Source organism: Gasterosteus aculeatus, chromosome 21 (assembly GCF_964276395.1).
Source record: "Gasterosteus aculeatus chromosome 21, fGasAcu3.hap1.1, whole genome shotgun sequence".
NCBI lineage: Eukaryota > Metazoa > Chordata > Actinopteri > Perciformes > Gasterosteidae > Gasterosteus > Gasterosteus aculeatus.
The window spans coordinates 5,576,439-5,591,886 of NC_135708.1; the positions used below are offsets into that span (position 1 = coordinate 5,576,439).

The 15,448-nt window shown below is 45.7% G+C and overlaps 1 protein-coding gene across 26 annotated transcripts in view; it reads right to left on the reverse strand.

Moving 5' to 3' along the window:
• LOC120811373 (NLR family CARD domain-containing protein 3-like) overlaps positions 1 to 15,448 on the reverse strand; it is a 126,429-nt gene that overhangs the window by 46,893 nt on the left and 64,088 nt on the right. For 8 of the 26 annotated variants that reach the window (XM_078096845.1, XM_078096844.1, XM_078096850.1 and 5 more), the window contains 3 exons: positions 2,200 to 2,370; positions 1,421 to 1,594; positions 887 to 1,060 (listed from right to left, as the gene is read on the reverse strand). The exons of 1 other annotated variant lie outside the window; for it this stretch is intronic. In XM_078096845.1, coding sequence (XP_077952971.1) covers positions 887 to 1,060; positions 1,421 to 1,594; positions 2,200 to 2,370 — 519 coding nt within the window. Of the gene's footprint in view, positions 1 to 842; positions 1,061 to 1,420; positions 1,595 to 2,199; positions 2,371 to 2,461; positions 4,266 to 4,422; positions 4,634 to 4,787; positions 4,867 to 5,228; positions 5,398 to 5,566; positions 5,717 to 6,083; positions 6,198 to 6,285; positions 6,412 to 9,709; positions 9,819 to 15,448 lie in introns of those variants that run through there. 17 more of the 26 variants (XM_078096863.1, XM_078096862.1, XM_078096864.1 and 14 more) reach the window with 13 other exon arrangements.

Genomic DNA, 15,448 nt, shown 5'->3' on the forward strand with positions numbered 1-15,448 from the left:
AGGTGTTTGAGAAGGTAACAGGCTCTGTGGGGAACCACTCCTTCATACTCCTAACTTCTCTCTCCCCTTTATTCTGCAGACCGACGCGTCGAACAGGGGGCTGGGGGCCGTTTTGTCCCAGGAGGTGGGGGGGGTGGACCGCCCCGTGGTGTACATCAGTAGGAAGCTGTCCGAGAGGGAGGCCAGGTACAGCACAGTAGAGAAGGAGTGCCTGGCCATCCGGTGGGCGGTCGTCTCCCTACGCTACTATCTCCTGGGACGCTCATTCACCCTCTGTTTGGACCACGCCCCGCTCCAATGGCTCCACCGCATGAAAGATGCTAACGCCCGGATCACTCGGTGGTATCTGGCTCTACAGCCTTTTAATTTCAAGGTGGTCCATAGGCCGGGGGCGCAGATGGTCGTGGCGGACTTCCTCTCCCGCCCTCTCGAGGGCGAGGGGGGGGGAGTAGGTTCGGCCGGATGGCTCCCCGGCCTAAGTCGGGCGGTGGGGGTATGTGGTGGCGGGCGTGGTTTTGGCTCAGCTGCAGGGGGGGACTGAGAAGGGAGTGGTTCAGGGAACGGTGCCGGGGGAGGCAATTGGCCTCAGCTGATGTGAATCAGCAATTAATATACTTCTGTTAAGTAGGAGAGTTCCGGCGACAGCAGGGAGGCGAGTCGAGGAGGCTGGAGCCAGTGTTGTTGTTGTGTGTGCGCGTGTGTATGGAAACACCAATAAAAACCATTTACAATGGACCCGACTGCCTCGTGCCCGTCATTCCAGGACCCCCCCAGAGGACCAACCTGTTACAGTCATATTAACCAGGTTGACAGTGGGACAGAGAAAAGGGTTCCAGCTCTACCTCCTCTACCAGACTGATGGTCTGTGGCTGCAGCCTCTTCATACCTGAGAGTCTCCAGTCTCCAGTGAGGGTCCTCCAGTCCAGCAGACAGCAGCGTCACTCCTGAGTCTCCTGGATGATTGTAGCTCAGGTCCAGCTCTCTAAGATGGGAGGGGTTGGAGCTCAGAGCTGAGGCCAGATAAGCACAGCCTTCCTCTGTGATCAGACAGCCTGACAGCCTGCACACACACAGAATAAGACACATGTCACATGATCTGAGGGAGCTGTGAGAGCTGGAAGGTCACTGCAGTACTGAGATACTATCAGGTACAGAGGGGGTCACATTAACATGGTTACTGACTGGTTTCTAGTCACAACTAAACACCCACTAATGTATATCAACAACCTGATAACATTACTACTAACTCTATCATGTCAAATATTTACAATGGAAAATTGTCACAAAAAAAAAATAGTAAAAAATATTTGGAAAATACATATTTGATTTAAATCATGGAAGCAGAAAGAATCTTATGAAAGTCATTAATGTACCATGGATGTAAATAAAGACACCAAGTGGACTTTAATTGAATCCTGACCTGAGAGTCTCCAGTTTACAGTGTGGACTCTTCAATCCAGCAGACAGCAGCTTCACTCCTGAATCCTGCAGGTGGTTGTTACTCAGATCCAGCTCTCTCAGACTAGAGGACTGGGAGCTGAGAACTGAGGACAGAGCGTCACAGCTTCTCTCTGAGAGGTTACAGCCACTCAGTCTGAAGAGACAACAATCAACAAGAAAAATAACATTGATGTTAAAATTAAACCCTATTTCATATTAAATCAGTTAAGTGTTTATACAAGTACTAGTGTAGACTAGACTAATAAAAAAGGAAAGTGATTAAAAAGAATCTTTATTTGCTAATTTAATGTCAGTTACCATCTACACCTTAAATGAGCAACCATCAAACTCCAAGCAGATTGTCACTGAAGCGCGAGAAATCCAAGTTTTAGTCTCTTTTACACCTCTACTTTTCCCATTTTCCTCAATGAACCATATTAAAATAACATCACACAGCATGAATAAGAGGATTAATAGGACGGCCCTGTGATGATTTATCGTGAGCCAACATTGTGTTTTAATTCCCTCCGTATCAAATGTGTTGGTTCCACAAGGATCCGATGATGTGATGGAAACATAAACAGATTTTTGTCCCTAGTTTAGTCTCTTAGATTAGATCTTCTGGCTCCATAGATAAGGTTCATCTTCTGGTGCAATAAAGGTTTGAAGGTCTGAAATCCTGATGAACAAAAATGATTTTCATGGTGTGGAGTAGATAGTTTAAGACATTTATAACATTTCAGACTAACTTAATCTGACCTGAGAGTCTCCAGTTCACAGTGTGGACTCAATCCAGCAGACAGCAGCTTCACTCCTGAATCCTGCAGGTGGTTGTTACTCAGATCCAGCTCTCTCAGACTAGAGGACTGGGAGCTGAGAACTGAGGACAGAGCGTCACAGCTTCTCTCTGAGAGGTTACAACCACTCAGTCTGAAGAGAGGGATGAAGAAGAAGCAGTAAGTATAAAAGATGGCAGCATATTTAAGTTATGATGTATGAATCTAACTCTCTCTGTACTTACAGAACTTTGTTGGAGGCTTTGACCACTGGCAGCAGCCTCAGAAGAGCCTCCTCTGAAGAAAAGTATTTCTTTAGGTCAAACACCTCCAGATGTTCTTCTGATGACAGTAAGATGAAGACCAGAGCTGACCACTGGGCAGGAGACAGTTCTTCTGTGGAGAGACCTCCTGATCCAAGGAACCATTGGATCTCCTCCACTAGAGAAGCATCATTCAGTTCATTCAGACAGTGGAACAGATTGATGCTTTTCTCTGGAGACACATCCTCATTGATCTTCACCTTGATGTACTGGACTGTCTCCTGATTGGTCTGTGAGCAACTTCCTGTCTTTGTCAGCAGACCTCGTAGGAAAGTCTGATTGGTCTCCAGGGAAAGACCCAGGAGGAAGCGGAGGAACAAGTCCAGGTGTCCATTAGGACTCTGTAAGGCCTTGTCCACAGCACTCTGGTAGAGACGCATTGGCTCAGATTTGTCTTTAGAGACTTTAGACACCAGGGAGGTTGTTTGTTCTTCTGACAGCAGATTGACACCAGAGCTGAAGAAGGTCATATGGACATGAAGAGCAGCCAGAAACTCCTGAACACTCAGATGGACGAAGCAGAACACCTTGTCCTGGTACAGTCCTCTCTCCTCTCTGAAGATCTGAGTGAACACTCCTGAGTACACTGAGGCTGCTCTGATATCGATGCCACACTCTGTCAGGTCGGATTCATAGAAGATCAAGTTGCCTTTCTGCAGCTGATAAAAGGCCAGTTTTCCCAGAGACTTGATCATCTTCCTGCTCTCTGGACTCCAGTGTGGATCCGTCTCAGCTCCTCCATCGTACTTGACCTTCTTCACTTTGGACTGAACCACCAGGAAGTGGATGTACATCTCAGTCAGGGTCTTGGGTAGCTCTCCTCCCTCTCTGGTCTTCAACACCTCCTCTAGAACTGTAGCAGTGATCCAGCAGAAGACTGGAATGTGGCACATGATGTGGAGGCTTCGTGAGTTTTTGATGTGAGAGATGATCCTGCTGGCCTGCTCCTCATCTGTGAACCTCTTCCTGAAGTACTCCTCCTTCTGGGGGTCAGTGAACCCTCTGACCTCTGTCACCATGCCAACACACTCAGGAGGGATCTGATTGGCTGCTGCAGGTCGTGTGGTGATCCAGAGGCGAGCAGAGGGAAGCAGCTTCCCCCTGATGAGGTTTGTGAGGAGCACATCCACTGAGGCCGACTCTGTGACATCAGTCAGGATCTCATTGTTGTGGAAGTCCAGAAGAAGTCGACACTCATCCAGACCGTCAAAGATGAACACAACCTGGAACTCTTCAAATCTGCAGATTCTTGCTGCTCTGGTTTCACTGAAGAAGTGATGAACAAGTCCCACCAAGCTGAACTTCTTCTCTCTCAGCACATTCAGCTCTCTGAAGGTGAATGGAAATGTGAACTGTATGTCCTGGTGGTCTTTGTCTTCAGCCCAGTCCAGAGTGAACTTCTGTGTTAAGACTGTTTTCCCAATGCCAGCCACTCTCTTAGTCATCACTGTTCTGATTGGTTCCTCTCCTCCAGCTGAGGCTTTGAGGAGGTCTTCGTGTCTGATGGTTGTTTCTGGTCTGGCTGGTCTCCTGGATGCTGTTTCAATCTGTCTGACCTCATGTTCTTCATTGACCTCTGCAGTCCCTCCCTCTGTGATGTAGAGCTCTGTGTAGATCTCATTCAGAAGGGTTGGGTTTCCTGCTTTTGCGATCCCCTCAAACACACACTGGAACTTCTTCTTCAGGTTGGATTTGAGTTCACGCTGACAAACTGCAGCAGGAAGTCCTGGATGAAGACAACAAAGAAGATCAATGAGTTAAAGAATATGTTTCAACATGTCCTTTCCTCAGAGAATGACTATGAATATATTCTGTCCATCTCTGGAGACATTAGTGAAGGTCTCATTTATCAGCATGGTAAGTCTGTAGAGAAATCCTCTTACTGCTCTGCAGACGCTCAGCCAGCTCCTCCTCCTTCATTCTCCTCAGGAAGTGCACTGAGATCTTCACAAATGCCTCTCTGCTCCTCCTCTGCTCTTCATCCAGCTCCTCCTCATCCTCTTTCTCTAAGCATTCTGGGTAATCTGAACTCACAACCTTCTGGATCTTCTTCAGCTCGTTCTTCACAAAAGTGAGGATGTTCTCCTCCAGCAGCTGGAACAGAACATTCTATGAATGACACAAACTAGAACCATGGAAGCCACCATCAGGTCCATGTTGGACAGACGGACAATCCACTGGTCTACAAAGTGCAGCATGGAGATGATGGTGAACTGATAGATGTAAAAGTAGTTGTACATGTACACACCATGAATATGGAGTCCAGGTGTGTTTGATGCTGCTGGGCAGACGGACCTGTGGGAACCTCTGAGCTCTCCTGGTCCTCTCTGTGGAGGAACATGAACCATCATCTCACATGGTGTTTGGACCATCAACACCAATACAACATTAGGTAAAGATATTGGCTTCTGTCATGATTGATCATGATGAAAACAAGATGCTGAAGACTGTCGATGATGACGAACAGTTTATTAGTTGAGTGACAGTTAGTCATCAGTTTCATCTGGTTTTAATTCTTACTGTGGGTCATAAAAACAACGTCTGCAGACCTCTGCATCTGGTACAAAGTCCTATGGAACTACTCCAAACCTCTTTAGTCCGTCCCCTGACCTCTAGAATTCCCCTTAGATCTTCTGAAACTAGTCTTTGGACCTTTTCACAGAGTCTACTGACGATACTTTGTCCAAACCTCTGCATGGAGTCCAGAGACCACGTCAGCTGGTCCACAGAGCACTGAGTTCATTCTAATCACATGTTCAGTCCCAGTCATCTGTCTCCAGAAACCTGCAGCTGTCTCCAGATGTGACCTCTGCTGATCCTGATGTGGAGGAACTAGCTCACATTGTGTTTACATCTGAGGATGTTTACTGTTAATGAGTCACACTTAAACACACACAGACCGGTTAGATGAAGATAATGAGTTCTGTCACGATGGATCGTCATGGAAAAAACACTTTAAACAATTAACAAACATTTATGTAATTCATAACTGAGGATCTTCAGTTCTTCATCTGTTTAAGAACTTACTCTGGGTCATAAGAACGGCGTCCATCTTTGACGTTAAGCAGACGACCATTAGACTGATCATCTTTGAAGTCAATCAGACGATCAATAGACTGATCACTCTTCATGGACAAACATCTGGGTTCAGGAGACTTTCCTCTCTGCTGATGTGACCTGAAAGAAACACTGAGATTACATCATCATCTAATCATGAAGCATCAGCTCACATGGTGTCCGTCCTCACAGAGACCAAAACAAGTTAAAGGTCCATGACGTGAGGTCTGGATGTGGACCACATGACTCCCTGTAGTGGTTTAGGTCTACTGGTCCTGCTGGTCCCACTGACAATCAACAGCTCAGTCTTTCAGTTCACTGTTTTCTTCACCAGTCAGTTTGGTTTAGTCCCAACAGGTCTCACCAAGTCCTCCATGGAGCTCTCCCTCCCTCACTGGACACTGCTGAAGGGCCCTGGAGCAAGAAACCCAGAACCTCCACCAGAGAGTCTGGTAGAAACACCTCATCATCAGCCTGAGACCCTCACCTTGCATCTACAGAGGGACCAACGTCTTTGAAGACGAGAGGAAGCTCCATAGACTGGTCACTCTTCATGGACACACAGCTGGGTCCAGGTCCAGGTCCTGGTCTCTGATGGATCCTGGTCACAAATGTAGAAGCAGAGTCAGTGAGTCAGAGACGTTGGGACATGGAGACGAGTGGAGGACAGTTGGAGATGGTCCTCTCACCTCTAAGCTTTGGTCTGGCTGTCATGTTCCCCACACAGAGGGGCTTCAGAGGGAGGGACTCCGTCCTCTGGGTCCTCAGCCTGATTCATAGCAGAGTCCACACCTTCACACCTTCACACCAACCTGCTGGCAGAGCTCACACGTTATTGACAAACCACCAATTTGGTTTTTTTCTTATAAAGCCAAATGGAAGCGCAGCAGCTAAACCAGAAGTGCACATTTTCACAGTAAAAGTCCTGGAATGGAAAGTTTGTAGGGTATAAATGTGTCTGTGATCCAGCGTATAGCAGGGTAGCATATGAAGAAACGTTAGCTAGTGAATATAAATGGATCTCGGTTATTACAGATGTTTTTGTAGCCCAATTCAGTCCAAAGGTTTGGACACTTTCTCATTGAATCGAATGAGTAAACGTGTCCAAACGTTTGACTGTTCATCTCATTTAAGAACCAATCCGTGTGGTTGAGGTTTGGGCTTTGGGCCGTTTTACAACACGAATGCTTTGATGTGAACTATTCCATTGTAGCCCAGGCTGTATGTTTAGGCTCATTGTCCTCTTGTCCTCTATTTGGCTCCTTCAATCTTCCCCTCATTCATTTTCTCCTGGTCCTGCTTGTCAGTTTGGGTGGACTTCCTCCTCTTGGCAAGTTTGTGGTTGGTTAATCCTTCATAGACTTGAAAGCTAAAGAAGTTCTGCAGGTGTTGAGGAGCAGGGGGTGTCAGACCCAACTGCTCTGTGGAGGAACCGAACATGTTGAGGGAAAGAGGATGTTACGCTCAGCTAGTGTGGAGACACTCGTGGTGCTCTACAAGTATTTGTAGCTGTAAAACATTTGCCATATGAAACTCATAGAGGTGGATTTGACTTTGTTATCTTGAAGCTAAAAGAGGGGAATGATTCTGCTTTCATAGAAGCACAAGCACTCACTACCTGGAAGGGGATCGGATCATTGAAGCCTCTATTAAGGCCACCACAGTGTTCTCAGGATAAATGGACCTTTGACTGCTGATGAGAGGAAACTAATCAAAAGTACGCTGTGCATCCGCCCACAGCTCCAGAGGTCCCTCTGAGGTCACAGGTCACATGGCAGCAAAGAAGGAAAGAGAACCAATCCTTCTCTTTTCTGCTCTCGTCTCGTGACATTTGGGAAAATGTGTCAAATGTTCTAGAGTCCAAATGTCTGAAGGCCGTAAAGTCACACGAGTCATTTTCTTTAGACCAACATTATATCTTCTCATCTTGGACCTTTGAGCTCTTTGGTCTACAGCTTGATTTAGGAGGGAAGTGTGACAAACAAAGAAACGTCTGTATTCTTATTTATTGATCCATGAACAACACGTGTTCACTCCTCCACGACATCAACATACATGATGTTTACAACTAAGCATGAATATCAAATGAAGGAAACACAAGCATTCAATGCATCTGTCCCAGAAACAACAACAGTTCAATATGATTCAATCTGTGGTTTGAATCAGTGGTTCTCAACTGGTGGGTCGCGGACCCCTTTTTAATGGCCTGGGAATTGGCGTTTTCCCCTTTGCCTGGGAAATAAAAATTATAATTAAAAAGAAAATTGGGGAGACTTGACGACACCGACTACGTTAGATATGGGTTTTCTTATATTGAGGACAAAAGAGGGCAAAAACCTCAGCGTGTTTTGTGCAGCGAGGTTCTGGCACAAGAAGCATGAAGCCGTCCAAACTGAAGCGGCATTTGGAAAGTAAGCGCTCTTCTCACAAAGAGACCTGTGGAGCCCTTTAAACGGATTAAATCTGTCTCTGCAGCGGAAGGGGAACAACATTCATCAACAGCATGACAAAATCAATGCTTTCAGAAAAAAGATCTCTGTGTGGGCAAGTCATGCTTCCAAAAGCCGACTCGACGTGTTCCCCAATGCCTGTCATGAGGGACAGCAGCTGGACACGGCAGACAAGAACGTACTGGAGAAACAATCACGGCGCATCTGAATAAACTTCTGGAGCCGTTTAACGAATACTTTCCCCAGAAACAGAGGGACGACCACTGGATACGTGACCCGCTTGGAATCCACATAGAAAGTGTCACGTTGCCAAGCAACGGAGAGTCAGCTGATGGAGCGGTCATGTGACCGTACGCGGAGGTGAGCCCCTCCCAGTTGTGGTGCAGCAGCGTGATCAGCGAGTGTCCTTCCCTCGCCACTCGAGCAGTCAAAGTGCTGCTACCCTTCAGCACTGCCTGTCTCTGTGAGTGCGTCTCAGCTCTGGTTCAGCTGGAGACTAAACACAGGAAGAGACTGGACATCGAGCTTGACCTCAGACTGGCCTTGTCCACTAGAACTCCAGACTTTGAGACTCTTGCCAAGAGCAAAAAACATGCCCAGTTCTCCCAGTAGAAATTCCTCCAGGTTCACCTCAGGTTGAAGTGAGTGCTGCTTAATTTTATGTAAAGCACAAAGTTTTTCAGGATTTACCTCCTGATGAGGTAATCACAAGAAACGTTCATTTTCTATATCTGAATCCTTTTGAATTGCATTTTTTATTTATTTTGAATTTGTGCAAAAGCTGCTCCTCAAGACACAGTGTTTGTCGTATCTGTTAAAGTCATTTGAGTCTTTGTTCCACTTTTTTGTTTGAAATGGCTGAAGATTCTTAATTGTTGTATGTTGTAATACCTCATGTCCTTAAGATGCACTTTGGGGTTTTAGCTCATTTAGTGTAAAGGGAATAGTTCCCTCTCTAGCGTCGCTACCAGCTGGCTGTTTTTTCATTAAACTTGTTTTTGTGTGGTCATACGTGTTCTGTCTCCACACTCTCTCAGGTTCAAACTGCACCATATTTTCATTAAATACATTTGAGAAGTTGAGAACGTTCCTCGATTTGGGTCGGTTGTCATTGAGGGGTGATGGTGGGTCCCGGAGCCACCAGACCAGCTGAGAACCACTGCTTTAAATAGTCGTATTCTGCCCCCTAGTGGTGGAGATGTGAACACGTTTACTCTCCTTAAAGTGTCTCTGAGCACTGAAGCAACACAACAATACTGGAAATAAATATCAGAGCCAACAGCAACGAGTCTGCCACCACAAACTGTGTTATTACCTACAGTAATAAATGTGTTGTTACTATATTATAACTATATTGCATCAAACAGCGCACAGATGAATGAGTATCTGTGTACGTGGATGAATGTAAATGTGTCTGCGTGTAGTCAACTACTGTTGTTAACACACGATGACGTTTCATATTCATTCTTCTAATGTTACTCTGCTATATTATAGATATTGTTGCGTCACAGACGGATTTCTATCCTACAAACGTTCTATTGCGTTTTACTGTTAAAATGTGCGCACTTCCGGTTTAGCGGCTGCGCTTCGGTTTCTTTTAAAAGGAACAAATAAAAAGGGATTTACAGACAAACACACGCTGTGTATCACGGGACATACTCACAGGATGTGAAACTTTAAGACGTTAAAGTGCAGCTCTGGTGACTTTCTACGCGTCCCCCTCACGTCTTCTCCTTCTTCTTCTTCTTCTCGGCGGTGGATGATCAGTAATCGGCGCGTTACCGCCACCAGCTGGTACGGAGTGTGGATCACGAGGTCTAGTTAGTACTTATGTGCCAATTACAAATAGAAAAGAAAAAGAACAAGAACATGAATGTAAGACATTCAAATAATTCTGGATCACACTCACTGTTTCACTGTCTTGTTTACGACAATACACCGGTTGCTGTGCAACTTGGTATGCCTGCTACCTCGTGTAGACCGAAAATCCTCCACCCCTTGATCATCTAAAAGAACGACAGGTGGACATGTAAAAACAAAATATGCTGAGAGAAAAAATTAAATGAAAATCTTGAGTCTTCTGTAACGTCATTTTTAAAATGAATGTTATTCTTCAACGGCGGCACGGTGGCGTGGTGGTTAGCACTGTCGCCTCACAGCAAGAAGGTCCTAGGTTCGATTCCGCCCAGTGGCCTTTCTCATGTTCTCCCCGTGTCTGCGTGGGTTCTCTCTGGGTTCTCCGGCTTCCTCCCACAGTCCAAAGACATGCTCTGGGGATCAGGTTAATTGGGGACTCTAAATTGCCCGTAGATGTGTGAATGTGAGTGTGAATGGTTGTATATCTCTGTGTACCCTGTCTATCGCCCGAAGTTGGCTGGGATGGACTCCAGCCCCCCCGTGACCCTGTGTGCAGGATAAGCGGTTTGACAATGGATGGATGGATGGATGTTATTCTTCAGACTACCGCTGATATGTTTTGTATAACAGAAATAAAACACATTTGTGCTCATTCGTACTTTGACACAATCATGGAAGGGATGCTGCAGATGTATTATGATCCAGCACATCCCGGGGGATTGGGCAGCGTGGCTGAACTGCCGTTAGCGAAGGAACCGGGGCGACGCCGTCAATGTCCGCGGTTAATTCATTTTTATTGGAGCAGGACGCGTATCCGCTGCACGCTGAGGCAGCCGTACATTGTCCGAGGAACAGGGTGTTGGTCAGCGGTATCGACAGACAGTTTCAGATGGATCCTGTTGATATGTGAGAACATGCAGAGGAAAACTACTCGGTGGGGTATTTGTTGACGCGTATCGACGTATTTTCTAAATACGTGTGAGTTAGATGACTTTCTAACAAATCAGGCTCCACTGTCGCCAGAGCCTTTAAAGACATTCTGAGTGAGGCCGTATACCAGTGAAACTCCAAACTGACCAAGGGACAGAGTCTTATAATAAGCCGTTTAGGAGACTGTTGGATCCACATAAAATTACACATTTTTCAACCTCAAACGAGACCAAAGCAAGTGTGGTGGACATACAAGACACGAATGAGGAGATATTTAACATCTGTTCACTCAGATATGTGGACGTGGTTCAAGATCTTGTAGACGTGTAGAACAACTCTCATCACAGATCTAAAGAAATGGCTCCATCGGCTGTAAATAAAGACAATGAAAAGGTTGTCTTCAAACATCTATACAAGTTGAATCCTCCAAAGACTGTTAGCTTTAAATTAAAGGGGGACACCGTGAGAATATCAAAACTCTGAGGTGTTTAGGAAGGGTTATAAACTAACATTCCCCGATAAGCATTTTATAATATCAGTGTATGGCCAGAGATGCACCAGTTTATAAGCTTGTCTGTGAAAGGGGCGTTTTACGAGAGGGAGCTGCAAAAGGTAATTATAGGTAAAAACAAAGTCTTTAAAATATAAAAAATCCTGCACAGAAAAACCACCAGAGTTAAGAAGCAGGTGATGGTAAAATGGAGAGGCTGGCCGGATAAGTTTAATACGTGTGTCTTAGAAAAAGACATTGTGGACGTGTGATTAAAAAGACAAACGCACACACCGTAAGAGGTCACTCTCAAACGAACCAGCACGATGGCCGCCAATGGATTTTATGTCACGCTACCGAGTAACGCCTCATTCCAGGTATATCCTAAGAATGAGATATGGAATTATAGGACAAAATCAGCCAGGCCCATCGTTCTGAGTGAACCGCATGAGGTGGGTTTGATAGAATTCCAGTAACCACGCGTCTGGAACAGCTTCCCAAAGAGTGATGCGAATATAACGTTTTCAATTCTAAAACCGGGGCTACTAAAGTCTTTGCCCTGGACGTGGGGGTTTGTGACTCTATACAGGCAATAACTAAAGCGATTCATTTACCACTTAGTAGTTACCCTCCTCTGGCGGGTGTATCGATGCATTATAGCAGTGTTATAAATCCCATCTACTTCCTGGGAGTGGCGTCGGAGTCAACTATGACCTTTGAAGGACATCTGGCGGCAATACTGGGCTTTAAACACAGGGAACCTTTTCCATTACCCTCAAATACCAAATCCCTTTTTGCCCCATTCCCAGCAGACATTCATGCAGCTTGTTACACTTTATACGTATTCTCTCTGATGACTGCGGAAGCTGCACACGAGAAAGACAGACGGCTGGCAGTAACACGGAATGACTTTGGCCACGGATACTCCCTGTTCTGTTTTAATCTGGAGCCTGGCGACGGCCACTCGGGGAACGGGTCACTAATTAAGACAGGAAATGTTCGATTGGAGGTCCGTTTCAGAACAGCTCTGCCCCGGACTATAAATCTCATTTGTTATTCTGTTTTTGACTCATGGAGATATTAAACCAGCGACCAGTGTTGATAGATAACTTCTAAAAACCCCAATGAACACCGTAGAGTTGACAAGCGTTGGTAATGGCACAGATTTTATGGGAGTTCTAGCTTGTGACCAACTTCCTAAACGTGCATTGCACAAGTATCCGGCTATGATGATTGTAAACACGCATCCGGCTGACAAACCTGGAGAACATTGGTTGGCTCTTTATATCACAAAGCACAAGCACGGTTTTTCTTTGATAGTTTGGGAAAACCCTCCAAATTATGAAGCATCCCCGCATGAAATAGTTAATTTTCTCAATTATAACTGCACAGACGTGTCTTATTCTAGAATAATCTTGCTACGGAATCTTGTACGGACATAATTTAGTTAATAACGATGCAATGGTCTGTCATTTTGTTCTCAAAATACACCCCTCTGTGTGCTGTGGGGATACTTTTTCATGTCTACAATGTGCAATCTAATGTCGAAATATAATTTTATTCATTTTATCAGTCTTGTTGCCGATATAATACAATACATAAAACAAAAAAATGTGGATTAAGTATATTCAAAAGTGACATAAAACAAAATAATATGCATTCACTACATCTGTTATGAAAAAACAACACAATTACACGTCAAAGAATAATTAAATCTTAAAGGTTTAACCATGAATCACCCATCAGCCAATGAGATTTAGCCTTTTTGTCCTTTGGGGTCTTAAAGGTTCTGCTATCTAGAGACCGACAGGTCTAAGACCTCGAACTGAATGAGGCCTGAAGGGGTGTGTCATAGTCGCCCCCCACTTTATATTCACCAATAGACCTGTGTACATGTGTATTGGGGATAGCCGATAGCGGTGTATTTAAATCAGCTAGTGTATTTATACAAAACCTCCACCCGATGGGTGTAGAAGGGTCTAAAACATTATACGGTGACACTTTTCACCAGGTCATACTAACGTGTGCCTTTGATCATTTGATCACTGATGATAATCTCGCCCTCGTCTGTCCATTATATGCATTCAGCCTGTTTCCTACTTTTTTTAGGCATGTGTCGGATGACATTACTCAAAATCACATCTTTTCTGAGCCCTTCATCAACATCTGTTGAGGCACAGCTGCTTTCATGGGGTGGTAGTGATGGAGACAATACGCCCGTCTCCCGCTCACCCTGTCGCACCACAGACAAGTGTCTCTGTAAAATACCACCATGTGTTTGAGATTTCTATGATGTACGTATTTGGTAAAAACATTTTGAACTTCTATATCATTACTGCTGGCATTCATTAAATGGTCTCTGATGAGTAGGTTGTCTTTGTCCTGTGGTAGTAAAACATCATCACAGAGAGACTCTGGTAAGCCCTCTACAACGTATATAAAGGCTGCCAACATGAATAAATGTGCACCATGTTATCAAAACGCTGTGAAATATTCTTGATAAAAAGAGTCTTTGCTGGATTCGATGGTCCTCACTACCAAACTAAAGGGATGTTGTAGCCGCGCATCAAACCCTTGATCCCCATTAGTAGCCAGAGGGCAGCGTGGTGTAATCGGGCAACACCCGCCGCTTATTGCTCACCACTTGGACTTTCCTTTTTAAGATGGAACCTCTTCTTGTCCCGTTTGATGGTTTCAGACAGTCAACGTATGTGTGCTGTGATTGGCTACAGCAGATGGAACGAGACCAATCAGCGCGTGGGGCGTGACAACAGCCGCGTTACGGCCATTTAACGCGACGCCTTTGTATCTGACGCTGGTTTTACCTTGTAGCGTGTCGTGTGCGTAACATACAAACTGTGTGACGTCGTCTTCTTCGGCCCGGACACACACATCACATGTTTAGTTGGTCAGTCACCAAGATGTGGCCCAAGGGGGGGAACCCAATCGCCGGCCTCTGATGTAAAGACAACGCTGTCTGTGTCGCAGTACAACAGCCTCTCCTGCAGCTTATCTAGCAAGTCGTAAAGCATCAACCTGGCGTGGGCCGTTGTCATGGCTCCTGTGAAGACATTTACGTCCTTTACACCAGAGTTGCTGCTGTCTGCATGACGCCACTGCACCAAAGCCGCCTCATCTGGGATCAAACAGAATTGTCTCACATCAAACTGGTCGTGAACATGAACTGTGATCAGCTCACATGTTACTCCTCATGCTAAACCGGCCCCACAGAGAGTTTGTTACAGCTCCTCATGGATCATTATTTACAAAATAAAATAAAATGACTGACTGACTGACTCATGGCTGTCTGGGTTTAGCTGAATGTCCTCCTTTTAGAACTACTCGGCGCCGTATTTCTCCCCATCAGCCTGTGTTTTGACGCGGCCCCGATAGCCTGATGCCTCCTGCTTGCATTTCATGAACGTCTTCACATGTCCACTAAACAATGTGCTTGTTTTGTTGGGAGAATGCCAGACTTCATGGGTGGACACAATCCGCTGATCCTTTTCCACAGACGTCTGTAGCTCCAGGGACCCAAACCCCAGACAGCTGCCTCTCTCTCTCACTGTGAACACACTCACAAGGTTGGTTCAAAGTGTCAGCACACAACCCGCACAGCGGGAACATGAGCTTTCCATGACAGCTGTACGGCAAGACGGGGAGAAACAGCCCTCGGGGGGAGGGGGGCACTGTGCACTTTATGAAGCCGTAGTAATTATCCATGGACATGGATCTGATTTTTTCATCATCGCAGACCTTGTGGTACAACTTCATAGCATCTGTACGCGGCCAAAGAGCCTTTGTAGGATCCAGACGTTTGTGCTGTTTGTACGTGGCCATAAAGGCCTGTACAGAAGCGCTGGATGGTTCTGATGAGGCCCACTCACACTCCCACATCAGCACAACGTTCAAACCCTGTTGTTTCTGCAGGGCATCTGTTCTCTCCATAAGCGCCTTGTGTTGTTACCATACGGGACTTTGGTGACGGGGTTCATGTCGCTCTGTATGCGACATTTGACACATCCGGCAAAAAAACAACCGGCCGATTCATAACAAGCGAATTCTAACCGTCCACATAGAACGGAGCAGACTGGTGCTCCCCGTGGTTGAGTGCATGTCTGATGT